This window comes from Mesocricetus auratus, unplaced genomic scaffold, assembly GCF_017639785.1.
Source record: "Mesocricetus auratus isolate SY011 unplaced genomic scaffold, BCM_Maur_2.0 Super-Scaffold_100676, whole genome shotgun sequence".
Taxonomy (NCBI): Eukaryota; Metazoa; Chordata; class Mammalia; order Rodentia; family Cricetidae; genus Mesocricetus; species Mesocricetus auratus.
This window is the reverse complement of record NW_024429266.1, coordinates 98,914,040-98,928,705: the sequence shown is the minus strand read 5'-3', so window position 1 is coordinate 98,928,705 and position 14,666 is coordinate 98,914,040. Positions and strand designations below refer to the sequence as shown.

General features: G+C 50.0%; 2 protein-coding genes across 3 annotated transcripts; one reads left to right on the top strand and one right to left on the bottom strand.

The window, feature by feature from the left end:
- Nucleotides 1–862: 862 nt before the first annotated feature.
- Nucleotides 863–4,834, bottom strand: LOC121136788 (zinc finger protein 431-like). Its single transcript, XM_040738053.1, has 3 exons — nt 4,725–4,834; nt 1,132–1,258; nt 863–927 (listed from the first exon to the last, which is right to left on the bottom strand). The coding sequence occupies exons 1-3, from the start codon at nt 4,779–4,781 to the stop codon at nt 863–865; spliced, it is 249 nt and encodes an 82-aa protein (XP_040593987.1). The 5' UTR covers nt 4,782–4,834.
- A 43-nt stretch (nt 4,835–4,877) lies between these two features.
- On the top strand, nt 4,878–14,042 carry Ebi3 (Epstein-Barr virus induced 3). Of its 2 annotated transcripts, none has more exons than XM_040738052.1 (5): nt 4,878–5,428; nt 11,606–11,720; nt 11,948–12,126; nt 13,220–13,374; nt 13,589–14,042. In XM_040738052.1, exons 1-5 carry the CDS (start codon nt 5,278–5,280, stop codon nt 13,739–13,741), a joined length of 753 nt encoding a protein of 250 aa, XP_040593986.1. In that variant the 5' UTR covers nt 4,878–5,277; the 3' UTR covers nt 13,742–14,042. The 2 variants fall into 2 exon arrangements, with proteins under 2 accessions (XP_040593986.1, XP_005081450.1); XM_005081393.4 differs by lacking the exon at nt 4,878–5,428 and adding an exon at nt 10,535–11,013.
- Nucleotides 14,043–14,666: the final 624 nt, after the last annotated feature.

The window sequence follows — 14,666 nt, the reverse complement described above, 5'->3', positions numbered from 1 at the left end:
AACTTGAAGAACTCAGAATCTGACCACATTGATTACAATTATAACATTTTCTTTACTGTGAGTCAAACTACATGTACACAGCGAACCAGGAGAGAGAGCTGAATTTCCATATTCTGGTACTCACAAGGTTTTTCTCCTGTGAGAGCTTCTTGATGTATTCCCACAGAAGCTGTAAAAACAATTACTTGTAAACTTGTATCACAGTCATCATGTCTTCTCATGGTGGGGACATCTCCCATTTTTCCTGAGAGAGACTGAAGTCCAATGCTTCTTTCAATATTCCTTATGCTCACAGGGCTTATATCCAGAGTGACAGATGACATACCTGGTAGAGCAAGATAACAAACAAAAAGGTTTCACATTGCATTCACACAGTCAAACATTTCGTGTCTCATACAGATGTGGTATACAGATTCAGGTTTCTACACCATGTTGTCTCTCATAAAGTGCTCCTCTCACTAAACGGTGGTAAGTCACTCACTACAAGTGTATGAGGAACACTAGCTTTAATATGGAATATTTGCTTATAAACGGTCTTGGACATACAGCAATCACCTCATCAATGTGTACACCTTACATGATAATTGAATGGCATGACTCTAAGTGGATGGATAGTTCTACAACATATGTCTCACATGGCTATGATTAAAATTGTGACATTATGGCATTGTTTCCTTGTCTTGTCCTTACAGGAATGCTTTACAAATGGTGATCAGCTACCTGACATTGAAGTACATGGTACTGTGAGAATTTAATAATTATCACAAACCTATGCTTATTTACACCATTGATTTTCATTCAAAGTTGAGGGTACATTTAACATTTCTTCAGACATACATATGTATCAGCTCACACATGAAAATTACCTTCCATTTCTTCTGGACCTCTGACAATGTTCTTCAATATTATGGTCTTCCCATTTGTAGCCTAAAATACAGCACCACAAAAATGTATGTGACATATTACTGGAAATTAGACACAATTGAAATTACTGTCTCTCATGAATCTAACCAAGCCTGATTTGTTCACCAGATTCTTCCCCTTTCATATTCAAGATCACAGAAGAGCACCAATGTCCAAGAAAAGCGTGTCCCCTTAAGTTAAAAGGTGACAGAAAGCTCACATTCTCACCTATGGAAGTGAGGTTCCAGTATGTCTCCAGCATCACATCTTTGTAGAGACTCTTCTGGGAAGGATCCAGCAGTGCCCACTCGTCATGAGTGAAGTTCACATGCACATCCTCACAGGTCACTGCATCCTAAAATGCCCATATGTTCATAATTGAAATGGTGAGACTGACTGACATGCAGATGTACACTTCACTGAGATTATAATTACATAACTCTGTGACATGGGTCAGTAAATATCAAATGCAGTCACCAACTCATTTTAAAAGAAAACAGAAAAAGGGGATGACACCTTCCATTCCTGTGTGGAATGCCTAGTAATATATACAGAGAGACATGCAAACAGAGTAACACTATTTAGTATACATCAGCAAAATTCTATTGAAATTATCAACGTCATAAAAAGACGGACAATATGGATGTGGTGGTGTGCAGCGTTGATCCCAGACCTCAGGAGGCAGGGACAATAACCACACAGCAGAGGCAATGCTGGGCTGTTTTGAGATTTCCTCTGTCAGAGGAGTTAATCCAAAACTCTTTGCTTCAGCCATGTTCTTTACCAAAATATAATGGGCTGAAGAGGTGGCTTAAAGGTTAAGAGCACTGGCTGCTCTTCTAAAGGTCCTGAGTTCAATTCCCAGCAACCACATGGTGGCTCACAACCATCTGCAATGAGATCTGGTGACCTTTTCTGGCCTGCAGGCATACATGCAGACAGAATACTGTATACATAATAAATAAATAAATAAATAAACCTTTTAACATAATATAACTGCCTCTGGGAGTACAGGTGTGCACCTCTGCACCTGGCAAATTAGCTCTGCTTACTTATTGTGTTCCATATGGTGTGTGTGTGTGTGTGTGTGTTTGTGTGTGTGTGTGTGTGTGTGTGGCTGCTTTGCACACAACTTGTATTCTCCTCTAAAACCACTTAAACTATGCCCCCACAGTTCAAGTCACACCTGAGCACTGTCTTCCCTGCTCTTACCATGATGGCCCATTGAGCAGCTCTTAGAACATTCCATTGCTTTCCCAACTCCAAGTCCCCAGTCCACACTCCTCCAAACAGAAACCTGGTCAGGCCAGTCACAGTGATAGCCCAGTCCCTGCCACAATGTCTCTATCAGCTATGGCTTTATTGTTGGGAAGAGATACGATGACCACAGCAATTATTATAAAGGAAAACACTTAATTCTAACATCTGATGATAATGGTTTACTCCACTGTCATCATGGGAAGAAGCATGGCGGCAAAGAGGCAGACAGGGTGCTGGAGAAGGAGCTGAGAGGTCCACATCTTGGTCAGCAGGCAGCAGAAGGACACTGAGGCTCACTAGGCCTAGCTTTGAGTGAGACCCCAAAGGCCACCTCCAGAGGACACATATACTCCAACAAGACCACACCTCCTGATAGTGCCCCTCCCCATAGGCCAAGCATAGGAATGCATGGGTCAATGAGGACCATTCCTATTCCAACCCCATCAGGGCTACCTTTAATCAATGACTGCCCAGTGCTTTAGAGGAGGTCTGAAACATGCAACCCAAAAGGAGACAAATTAGAAAGTCACCTGTTACATCACTCCCAGAAGTTAAACCTTGCTGAGGTGTCTTCTGTTTGGACACAGCAGAGGTCAGATGACAGAGGTCCACTGTCTGGGGACCATGTGCTATGTCACTCTCTTGAGGTGTATGAATATGTGATGGCCACCCTGGTTGTTTTTATCGTATGTCTGTATCTCTGTGTATGTGTCTCTACATGTCTTTCTATGTGTTTCTATCAGCTTTGTTTCTCTGTATTGACCCGTGACTTTCTCTGCTGTGAAACCCTCCTCCACCCAAGTCCTGTGTTCCCTCCAAATCCTTTTGGCTCTACCAGGTCATCCAAAGATGAAAAACCCCTCCACTTGACCAGTCCAGGAGCACAAGCACGTCCTTGTATTGTGGCTTGACTCCTGCTCTCATTCATTGCTGGTCCCCATGAGGAGGGGAGAAGGTGCCGGGCCTCTAGGCCTGAACCCCACAGCCATCTAAGAAAAATGCACAGGGTGGGGAAACCAGTTCCCCAGGTGAGCACCCCCTCCTTTTCCTGCCTGCTCTAAGCAGTTCCAGGAAAGAAGAAAACTCCTCCTGGGCTGAACCAAAATGAAAACTGAAAGTTCCACTACTTTCTCTTTCATAATTTGCATCTCTTTTTCAACCAGGGATCTCTAAAGTCCATCCTTCTCTTTGAAAAAAGTAAAAACACTACCAGTAGGCTGGGCAAGGGAATCGCTGCCAGGAAACACAGCCTGGGAAGAACACATATTTATTCCCTATAGATTTGGCAACAGGCCAGCCTGAATCTAGCTTGTGTCAAGTCTACCAAATCTGATCAGCATACCTTCTGAGTCATCTCCCAAACCCCAAAGACAGATCATTAAGCAAACCTCCACGCTCTTTTTTTTTTTTTTTTTTTTGGTTTTTCGAGACAGGGTTTCTCTGTGGTTTTGGAGGCTGTCCTGGAACTAGCTCTTGTAGACCAGGCTGGCCTCGAACTCACAGAGATCCACCTGCCTCTGCCTCCCGAGTGCTGGGATTAAAGGCGTGCGCCACCAACGCCCGGCGGAACACAATAAGTAAGCAGAGCTAATTTGCCAGGTGCAGAGGTGCACACCTGTACTCCCAAAGGCAGAGGCAGGCAGATCTCTGAGTTCCAGGCCAGCCTGGTCTACAGACAAAGTTCCAAGGCTACCCAGAGAAACCCTGTCTTGAAAAATAAGAACCATATTCACATATCTCTTATGCATCACCATGGATAAAATAGCCAGAAATACACAGAAATGTGATAAGTATCTGGAGCCAAAACTATACATTTTTAATTAAAAGAATCAAGGAACTAAAAAAAAAAAGAGAAAAATTCTAGGATTGTAGACAGGAAGCCTCAATATTATTTCAGTACAGAATTTGACCTATAGAGTCAGGTCAATAAAAAAAATCTAACAATTTTTCCTAACAACAACAGAAAAATGATGACAAATGTCATCAACACGGGCTAGAGAGATGGCTCAGAGGTTAAGAGCACTGTTTTTCTAGAGATCTTGAGTTCAATTCCCAGCGACCACATGGTGAGTTTCAACCATCAAAATGAGATCCTGGCCTGCAGGCATGCATGCACACAGATCACTGTATACTAAATAAATAAATCTTTAAAAATAAAAGTCATCAACACAAGATTGAGTATATAGCACACACAGTCACATCCATTTGACGTCAAAACTTTGCCCACAACTGCAGTAAAGACTGTACTGTCTGGGAAACAACACAGACATCAGCAGAACATGAGAGCAAACTTAGAAACGAAAACACAATTAATACAGAGTCAATTGTGACACAGGAGGCCAGGAAACGCGGGGAGTCTGGCCCACCCGGGCATCTCCGTGAAAATGTGTTAATGACACAGACTTTACGCCCTGCACAGAATTAACTGCGGAGGCAGCCTACACCTGAATGTCCAGTGACAGCTACAGAGCTTCTAGAAGACCTGAGAGTGACCAGGGCTCTGCGAGTTAGCAAATGTGCCTCCCCTAGTGACAGCAAGAACAGCGCGTACACGCCCTCACCCTGCACTCTGCCGTGAGCAACAAGGAAGTTTCCACTCGAGAGTTCACGCCTCCCATGCCCTGCGCAGGCGCACCCCGGGACGAGGGGGTACGCTGGTTCGCGCCTAGATCCCGGAAATGGCGTGGCCCTCGTGTGACCTGGCTGTGTCCGGTGACCCCGGGAGGATGCCACACCGGCTCCCGCGCCTGCTCCCCGCGTTGGGGGCGGCGGCGGTGGCCGCTCGCTCACCGTGGCGGATTCCGAGCTCGCCCCGCTGTCCTCGCAGCTGCTGGCCCCTGCTCACAGCGCAGCACAGGGAACACTAGAGTCTCCCGCAGGCCGGGAGCCGCCCGAGCCTGCGGCATGGCGCACCAGGGCCCCATTCCGACTGACTGGCCATCTGGAGGTCGTGATTGGTCAGTGATGCCTGAGGGACAGCAGTGAAGAAAGAGATGCCTCTCTGTAGTTCCCAACTCTCCCAGATGGGCCGAGATTGGCACTGAGCTTTGCCTCTGGACTGCATGCAAAGTCGTCCCTGAGCCTTCCCAATACTCGGTAGGCGATTTTCGACCTATGCACAGGATCTCTAGCATAGGAAGATCGTTAAACAGTGTTCAGTGGAGGGATCCCCCTGCCTCACAACTGGAAGAGCGTCCAAACAATGTTCAGTGGAGGGATCCCCCGCCTCACAACTGGAAGAGCGTCCAGCCCACCCAGGTCAAATGTAAGCCACCTGATCGACATTCACCAGGCCCCAGAAATTTCAATAAGGCACACTGCTATTCAAAGCACTAACACTTGCCCAGCTTTCTGTGGTTCCACGAGCCTTTAATGCCAGCACTTGGGAGATGGAGACAGGACGTGGAAACGTTAAAGCAGTTTGGTCTATGATCTGAAACACCAGAATGAGAAGACAAAGGTAGAAAGTTATGTAGTAGATACTGCATAAGCTGATGTCTCATGCTGAGCGAGCTTATTAAGTGCAACTCTGACACACTATTCTTGGGGGGGGGGAGCCACACAGAGTCAGCAGAAATGTAATTCAGCAATGCTGGCAAGAACACAGGAGGCCTCAGGCTGAGCACATGATGGCCTTGGGGCTGATAACCACAGTCCCTCAGGATAAGGAGTCTGGTCCCCCTAATCCCTTCAAGACACTGGCTCAAATACCAGAACCGACTTTGCCAAGTCTGCCCTTAGGCCAACACACAGAATTAGTGTTCCCTTGGGTACTTTTATCGGAGCCTCAGAAAAGGCCCACCTCCAACCGAAACAAACACACGCATGAAAATGGAAAATTGCTTTTGTGGAGGAGTTTTATCCTGTGTCCTGTTTGCTGACAGGCCTTCCACTGAAGTTTTTTGGTTGGTTGGTTGCTTATTTGGTTTGGTTTTTGAAGACAGGGTTCCTCTGTTTAGTCCTTGTGTAACAGTCCTGGCTGCCTTGGAACTCACTTTGTAGACCAGGTTGGTTTTGAACTCAGAGATCTGCCTGCCTCCGTCTCCCGAGTGCTGGGACTAAAGGTGTGAGCCACCACTGCCCAGCCCACTGAGCATTCTTGAAAGCCACACTCACACGTGACTGGTGTGCTCAGTCTGCCTCACTCTGTGATTTCTGGCTCAGGTAATGTAGTTTCCCAGGGCTCCTCATTTCTACTGGACACGGACAACAGCAGGTGGAGTCACGTGCTAACCCTGATTATGGAATGGCTGGATGTGGGGGCACAGGTGTAGCAGACTTTCTTTCGGGCCACCAACCAGCTCCCAGATCACGACATGGAGACATTAGTTGTGAATGCGGGCGTCTCCCTCCCTTTCTGCCTCATTGCTTCTCCTCTGGTTCTCTCAGCCTGTGCCCCCACCGACTCACTGCAGGGACAAGGACATGCAGGGCATTTTCAGCCACGTCCTGAAGATGCAGCACTTGCAGGTTCAGGGTGGCTGAGGACACAGCTCAGCTGTTCAGTCTCCATGCTTCCCCTCCGCAAGCTGAAGCCTCAGGGACCACCTTCCCCAGGCTCCAGAGTAATGAACAGGACTCATCATGCACCGGTGCCCAGCCTGGGACCTTCCTGTCGTGGTCAGGGTTTCTATTGCTGCAACAAGACACCATGACCAAAAAGCAATCTGGGGAGCAAAGGCTTTATTTGGTTTATACTTCCAGATCATACTCCATCATTGGGAAGTCAGGACAGGGACACACACAGGGCAGGAACCGATGCAGAGGTCATAGGTCATGGAGGGTGTTGCTTACTGCCTGTGGTTTGCACTTATCCACACACATGATTATAATTACATAATTTCCTACCTTCCCTTGCTTTTTTGCTTTGCTTGTGTGTGTGAGTGTGTGTGTGTGTTTTAAAGATTTATTTTTTTATTTATTACATATACAGTGTTCTGCCTACATGCCAGAAGAGGGCACCAGATTAAATTGTAGACGGTTGTGAGCCAGCATGTGGTTGCTGGGAATTGAACTCAGGACCTCTGGAAGAGCAGCCAGTTCTCTTAACCTCTGAGCCATCTCTCCAGCCCACTTTGTTTTGTTTTTCCGAGACAGAGTTTCTCTGTATCGCTTTGGAGGCTGTCCTGGAACTCACTCTGTAGACCATGCTGGCCTCGAACTCACAGAGATCCACCTGCCTTGCCTCCCGAATGCTGGGATTAAAAGTGTTTGACACCAATACCCAACTTCAACCTGCTTTCTTATAGAACCCTGAACCACATGCCCAGGGATGGCACCATCCACAGTGGGCTGGACCCTCCCCCCATTGGTCACTAATTGAGAAATCCCTTACAGTTGGAGCTCAAGGAGACATTTCCTCAGCTGAGGCTCCTTCCTCTGATGACTCTGGCTTGTGTCAGGTTGACGTACAAAGCCAGCCAGTACAACTGACCCCTTGTCAGCTTGACACACAAGCACATCACAACTAATCCACAACTTTTCCTTTCTTATTAATCCCCAAAATCTCATATTAAAAACATAAATAACTTTAGAAGTCCACAGTCTTTACACATTTAAACACATTAAAATCTCAGGCTCAGCCAGGCAGTGGTGGCGCACGCCTTTAATCCCAGCACTCGGAAGGCAGAGGCAGGTGGATCTTTGTGAGTTCGAGGCCAGGCTGGACCAACAGCCTCCAAAACAATACAGAGAAACCCTGTTTCGTAAAAACCAAAAAAAAAAAAAAATCTCAGGCTCTTTAAGATAGCCAATCTCTAAAAATCCAAAGTCTTTTAAAATTCAGAGTCTCTCAACTGTGGGCTCCAGTAAAATACGTTCTTACTTCAGGAGGGAAAATCAGGGGACAGTCACAATCAAAGCAAATCCCAGCCGTCCAATGCCTGGGATCCACCCACGATCTTCTGGATTCCTCCAAGGGCTTGGGTCACTTCACCAGCTCCACAGCACACGCAGCTTGTCTTCTAGGATCCAGCTGGCTCTACTCCACTGCTGTTACTGTCCTTGGTGGTCATCCCATGGATGGTACTGGCATCTCCAAAATGCTGGTCTGCCACAGCTGGGCTGAACTTTCACCAATAACTCTCCCATGGTGCCAACTCTCAAATTCTTTGGATGACCCCTTCAGTCCTGGGCCTTCAACTGTTTTTGAGGCAGGCAGCACCTTCACAAATGGCCTTTCCCAACGCCAAGTCCCAGCTGCTCTCCATGACACCCTCATGACTTCAAAACAAGCACCACCTGGGTGACGCTTACACATTGCTGATTCCTGCTGCCAGCTCGAGCCACCTCTGGAACACAGCTTCCCAGTGCTCTCAAGAAGCTTTCCCCAGATGATGTCATCTCACTGATGCTGGTCTCTTATTTTTTAAAGATTTATTTATTTGTACAGTATTTATTTATTTATACAGTATTCTGCCTGCATTCATGTCTGCAGGCCAGAAGAGGGCGCCCGATCTCATTCCAGATGGTTGTGAGGCACCATGTGGTTGCTGGGAATTGAACTCAGGACCTCTGGAAGAGTAGTCAGTGCTCTTAACCTCTGAGCCATTTCTCCAGCCCGCTAGTCTCTTCTTAATCATTTCTAATTTCTTAGCTTCAGCTGGCCAGCAAACAAGTATCCCAAAAAGCAAAGCTTCACTTTAGTAGTCTGGTCACTTGTTAATCACAACTGATTCTTCAGTCCCAGCTAACCAGAACCACAGAATCTTAGCTCAAAATAACAAATGGCCCAACAGAGTCTTTAATATTCCTCTGAAACTTCACAAGCCAGGCTTTCATCCTCTGTACTGCTCTCTACATTTTAAAGATACATTTATTTATTATGTATTATGTATGCCTGCACATCAGAAGAGGGTACCAGATCTCATTATAGATGGTGATGAACCACCATGCAGTTGCTGGGAATTGAACTCAGGACCTCTGGGAAGTGCAGCCAGTGCTCTTGACCTCTGAGCCAGCTCTCTGGCCTGCTCTCAACATTCTTATAAGCTCTCACAGAACATCCCACAGAACTTTAAGTTCCAAAATCCTTCCACAATCCTCTCTAAAACAGGGTCAGGTTTGTCACAGCAATACGCCACAATCCTGGTACTAACTTGGCTTAGTTAGGGTTTCTATTGCTGGAACAAAACGCCATGGCCAAAAAGCAATTTGGAGAGAAAGGGTTTGTTTGGCTTACACTTCCAGATCTTAGTTCACCATTGGAGGAAGTAAGGACAGGAACTCACACAGGGCAGGGTCCTGGAGGCAAGAGCTGGTGCAGAGGTCACGGAGGGCGCTGCTCACTGGCTTGTTCTCCATGGCTTGCTCAGCTGCTCTCTTATAGAGCCCAGGACCAGCAGCCCAGGGATGGCACCACCCACCATGAACTGAACTCTTCCAAATTGATCAGTAATGGAGAAAATGCCTTCCTGCTGGATCTCATGGAGTTATTTCCTCAACTGAGGGCTCCTTCCTCTCTGATAACTCTAGCGCGTGTCAAATAGACACAAAGCCAGCCAGTACACTTACCCGTGATGCCCAGTTGACCCCATCCCTTCATGGCTCCCTACACTCTGGGCCTCTGATTCCCATCACTCTCCAAAGGCTGACAATGTTACAACCTCTGATATACCACCTACATGACAACTGTCCAACCAGGAATACACACTCACGGTGAGAGGGAAACAGCCAGTGTGGAACGCTGGGAGAGGGCAGGGGTGGGACTCAGAGGACAGTGTGAGCTTCTGGACCCAACACTCAGTTATGGCAATAAACAAGAGTGCAATGCAATACTTAAAGAAACCAGGGGATTGATTGTGACTCAGGGGTAGAGCCCCTGCCTAGAAAATCCCAGCGAGGGGCTTGGGTCCCACCAGTGTTTATTGTTTTTTTAAGTGAATAAATAAGCCCAGGCTGGTGTGTGGTGTGTGTGTGTGTGTGTAAATTGAATTCAGGGCCCTATGCCCTAATCTTCTATGCTCTCCTCTTTTTTCTGTTTTTCGTTTTGAGGTAGAGGTTTCCCAGCGTACCTCGGGCTGGAGTTAAAGTCACAGAAAGCCCCCTGTCTCAGCCTCCCGTGCTGGGATGATGGGTAGCAACAGTCATGCCTAGATTTATGTTTTTCTTCATCACTTCCTGGCAGGGCCCCTGCTCCAGTCTCTCCCCATTTCTGGGCAAATCCCCCCAATCCCCAGAAGGCTCTAGGTTCTCTTGGTCATGAAGGGAGGGGGTGTGGCCTGGAGTTCCCAGTGACTCCAGCCTGTCCTGGGGGTTTCCTTGGGTGTTCTGAGCAGCTGTCCTGCACAGTTCAGAGTGTCCTTGGGGTTGGGGACGATCTGGGAGTGGCAATTGCTCCTTGTTGTCTGGGGCCTGACACAGTTTTGGGGAGATTTGGGTGGTGAAAGGGCCACCACCCTGCACTGGGTCCAGACTCTGGGTCAATGTCCCCTGTGTGTTTCTGTCTCTCCCTATCTCTCGGTCTCTGTTTCTCTGTCTCTCTCCCTCCCTCCTCCCCCGGCATATCTGCCCTCCGCCTCATCCACCTTCCTGGGGCTTCCCCATCAGCCGGAAGTAAGGTCACCCAGTGACTTCTCCCTTTTGGGGCCCTCCCCCTGCCCCCACCTCAAGGCCTTTGACACTCACACACAGGCAGCTGGTGACAGAGTCAGGGCTCCAGTCGCCTCCTGCGCCAACACTGAGCACTGGACAGTCGTCCCCCAGGACCTGGCTCCCTGTGCCGGTCCCTAGCCCCGTGCCCCTCCTCCAGCAAGTCCTCAACGCTAGAGAACAGAACCCCAGACATGTCCCAGCGGTTCCTCCTGTCACTCGCTCTCTGGGCTAGCTGCTCCCATGGCAATGCAGGGACAGGTAGGTGGGCACACTGGGGACTGGGGTGCCTGGGCCAAGGGGACCAGCCCTTCACTTTGGGTCTCAGGTCATCTCTGGAATCGGGTGGGAACTCTCACCTATGCCGGTGGGGGCTGTTCCCATTCCGCTATCAGGATGGGGTCACTGAGGCACAGACAGGCAAAGCCTCATTTATCCAAGCAGAGCAAACCTTGAGTTTAGAGGTTTGTGGAGACACAGTTGACTCTCAGCAACCACGAAGTTTCACCTTTGTGACTCAACTGTGGGTCAGAAACTCTAGGAGATGCTGGGTGTTGATGGTGCACACCTGTCGGGCGGCACTCAGGAGGCTGAGGTAGGAACCTCAGGAGTTCAAGGTCATCTGCAGTTACACAGTGAGTTCAAGGCCAGCCTAGGCTACCTGAGACCCGCCTAAAAAGAAAAGAAGAAAAGGGGGGGGGGGGGTGATGAAAAAACTCAGTTTTCTCATCTAGAAAATGGGCTCAATTGAGGCCTTGGGGGGGTTGTAGCAGACTTGGGAGCTCAGGCTTGTATGCACAACAGAGACCTGCGAGGCGCCTGGAAATTCATGCCCCTGTCTCTCCGGCCCTAGCTGCTCTGAGCCAGTCCAGGGTACGATGCCGTGCCTCTCGGTACCCTGTGGCCGTGGACTGCTCCTGGACGCCATTGCGGGCTCCCAACGCCACGTCCTTCATCGCCACTTACAGGTCAGAGAATAGAGAGGGGCCAGGACGACACGGGGAGCCAACAGATTCCAGTGTCCTGCACACTCCGGGATCGGAGGCAGCCTGGGAGCGAGTGTGGGGTGTGGGTAATCTAGGGGGTTCTTCAGAATCCACACCCCCAGTGTCCCCCTGAGCATGTCCGGGTCCCACGGTCTGTTGTGAGTGGGCTGGGGCCCCTCGGACACCCAGATGCCCTTCTTTCCACGCAGGCTCGGTGTGGCCGCCCAGCAGCAGAGCCTGCCCTGCCTACAGCCGACGCCGCAGGCCACACAGTGCACCATCCCCGACGTGCACCTGTTCTCCACCGTGCCCTACGTGTTAAACGTCACCGCGGTGCATCCCGGCGGAGCCAGCAGCAGCCTCCTGGCCTTTGTGGCTGAGCGGATCAGTGAGTGTCCGTCCTCCCCCGCCCTCGCAGTCCCCCTGTCCTGCCGGGGTCCCCGCAGGGTCGCGCGTCCTCTACTCCAGCCTCACTGGCCTCCCCAACACCCCAGACTCCATCCTGCCCACAGCGTTTGCATGACTTAGTTCCTCAGCCTTCCTAGGTCACTTCTTGGGCATCAGCTCCTCGGTGAGCACCCCCCTCCCAAGTATATTATTAAACATTCGACAAGCTGAGGGTGGTGTACAGAGCTTTAATCCCAGAGGTAGGCAGATCTCTGGGAGTTCAAGGCCAGCCTGTTCTACAGAGTCAGTTCGGGGTTAGTGGGCTTCAAGAACCCCAAGATTCTGTCACTAGCAGAAAGGGAGAGGAACCGGGTGAAGGCCAGTGAAAGGCTACACTGCCCTCAAAGGGTTAAACAAGGGGTCTCCACGCGATCTGACAACTCCACTCCCAGGTAACGGCTCACCAGAAATAAAAATGTCCATCCCTCAAATCCTTGGCAGCCTTGTTCACAGCATCTAGAAGGGGGCAGCCCATGCCACCTGTCCTTGGATGGATGGACACACAGTGTCGATCTGCACAGAAGAACACCACGCAGCCCTGAACAATGAGGCTCTGGTGCCAACTACAGTGTGCAGGAGGGACCTTGGGGACACCGCTCAGACAGCAGCCCAGGCACAAACCACACAGCCAGGGATCCAGGACAGGGGAATCCAGAGTCAGAAGGAGATCTGTGGGTGCTGAGGGCCGGGGTCGGGTAGGGAGATGGCTCATGGGTATAGAGCTTTTTTTGGCACGAGGCAGTGTTCCAGAGGCAGGCAGAGAAATGGTAACACTCTGACGATGCACCCATGTCCCCCAGCAGTCAGGAAAGCCCTTCAGCCCACTCAGGACTTGCACTCTGAAACTTCTGTGAGCAGCGATGCCTGCTCCTTGGGCAGACGGGTGAATGAATGAGTGATGGTATGAATGGGTGAGTAAAAGACCACAAATGCATGAAAGGCGAGAGCCAATGTATGGTTGAATGAAGGAGGGAACCAGAGTCTGATGGATGAACGAACGGAGCCGATCCTAACCCCGCCCCTGCTTCCCGCAGTCAAGCCCGACCCCCCGGAACGTGTGCGCCTGCGAGCCGCGGGGCAGCAGCTGCAGGTGCTCTGGCATCCCCCTGCCTCCTGGCCCTTCCCGGACATCTTCTCTCTCAAGTACCGCGTCCGCTACCGGCGCCACGGGGCCTCTCACTTCCGCCAGGTGAGAGGGGGCTGGGAGAACGGATTCCCCTGGCATCCTCCAGCCTCCACCTCCCGCCTCTCTGTGGGAGCGCTGAGATCTCAACTCTGCAGCTGGCTTGCCCGAGTGCTGGGGTTTCCAACTCACAGCAAGCGCTTTACCCAGCAGGCGGCTCCCAAGCTCCTGGCACGTCAGTACATCGTGGTCCTACCCACCGCCTCCTCTCTTCCCGCAGGTGGGACCTATTGAAGCCACGACCTTCACCCTCAGGACCACAAAGCCCCACGCCAAGTACTGCGTCCAGGTGTCAGCCCAGGACCTCACGGACTATGGGAAACCAAGTGACTGGAGCCTCCCTGGGCAAGCGGAAGCCCTGAAGCGGGACTAGGTCCTTGATAGCAGACCCTGATGTGCTGGGATGCTTTAGCAACGTTGACCTCTCCTGACATCAATTTCCAAACCTGTGGGGATAGTATTTCTCCTTCCATCAGTGCAGGCTTTGTGAACTGTAAATGTGATTTGATTAGAAATTTTTTAACGAACAAGAATTCTTAGCCCGGCCTGGTGAAACCTACAGAGACAGCTGACCTGAACAAGAGGGAGCTCTTGGACCCCAGACTGATGGCTGAGAGGCCAGCATGGGACTTATCCAAACCCCCCCTGAATGTGGGTGTTAGTGAGGAGGCCTCGGCAATCTATGGGGCCTTGGGATCAATATTTATCCCTGGTGTACAAATGGACTTTGGGTGCCCATCCCGCAATGAGGGATGCTGTCTCAGCCTGAACACATGGGGAAGGGCCTAGGCTCTGCCCTGGATGAAATGACAGACTCTGGAGATCCCCCATGGAGGGCCTCACCCTCCCTGGGGAGTGGAGTGGGGATTGGGTAGGAGGCTGGGAGGGCTGGTGGGGGCTGGGGAGGAGGGGAGGGAGAGGGAGCTGGGATTGACATGTGAAGCAAGCTTGTTTCTAATTTAAATAAAAAGATTAAAATATATAAATAAATAATAATAATAAAGAATTCTTAGCCCAGCAGTAGTAGCACACACCTTTAATCCCAGCACTTGGGAGGCAAAGGCAGGCAGATCTCTGAGTTAGAGGCCAGCCTGGTCTACAGAGTGAGTTCCAGCACAGCCAGAACTACACAGAGAAACCCTGTGTAAAAAAAAACCAAACCAAACAAAGTTATTATTATGGGGAGGGTGGCATTTGAGACAGGACCTCTTTGTTTAGGCCTGGCTGTCCTACATCAGGCTGGTCTCAAACTCACAGACATCCTACTGTCTCAGTCTCTTGAGGGCTTGGATTAAAGA

Excerpts from the sequence above, each read along its gene's own strand:
- LOC121136788 (XM_040738053.1), bottom strand. The coding sequence starts at position 4,781 with ATGGGAGGCGTGAACTCTCGAGTGGAAACTTCCTTGTTGCTCACGGCA. Across the intron at positions 1,259-4,724 it reads TGCTCACGGCAGAGTGCAGG|GATGCAGTGACCTGTGAGGA; the intron begins GTGAGGGCGTGT and ends TGGGCATTTTAG. Across the intron at positions 928-1,131 it reads CTGGAACCTCACTTCCATAG|GCTACAAATGGGAAGACCAT; the intron begins GTGAGAATGTGA and ends GCTGTATTTTAG.
- Ebi3 (XM_040738052.1), top strand. The coding sequence starts at position 5,278 with ATGCACAGGATCTCTAGCATAGGAAGATCGTTAAACAGTGTTCAGTGG. Across the intron at positions 11,721-11,947 it reads TCCTTCATCGCCACTTACAG|GCTCGGTGTGGCCGCCCAGC; the intron begins GTCAGAGAATAG and ends CTTTCCACGCAG. Across the intron at positions 13,375-13,588 it reads GGGCCTCTCACTTCCGCCAG|GTGGGACCTATTGAAGCCAC; the intron begins GTGAGAGGGGGC and ends CTCTTCCCGCAG.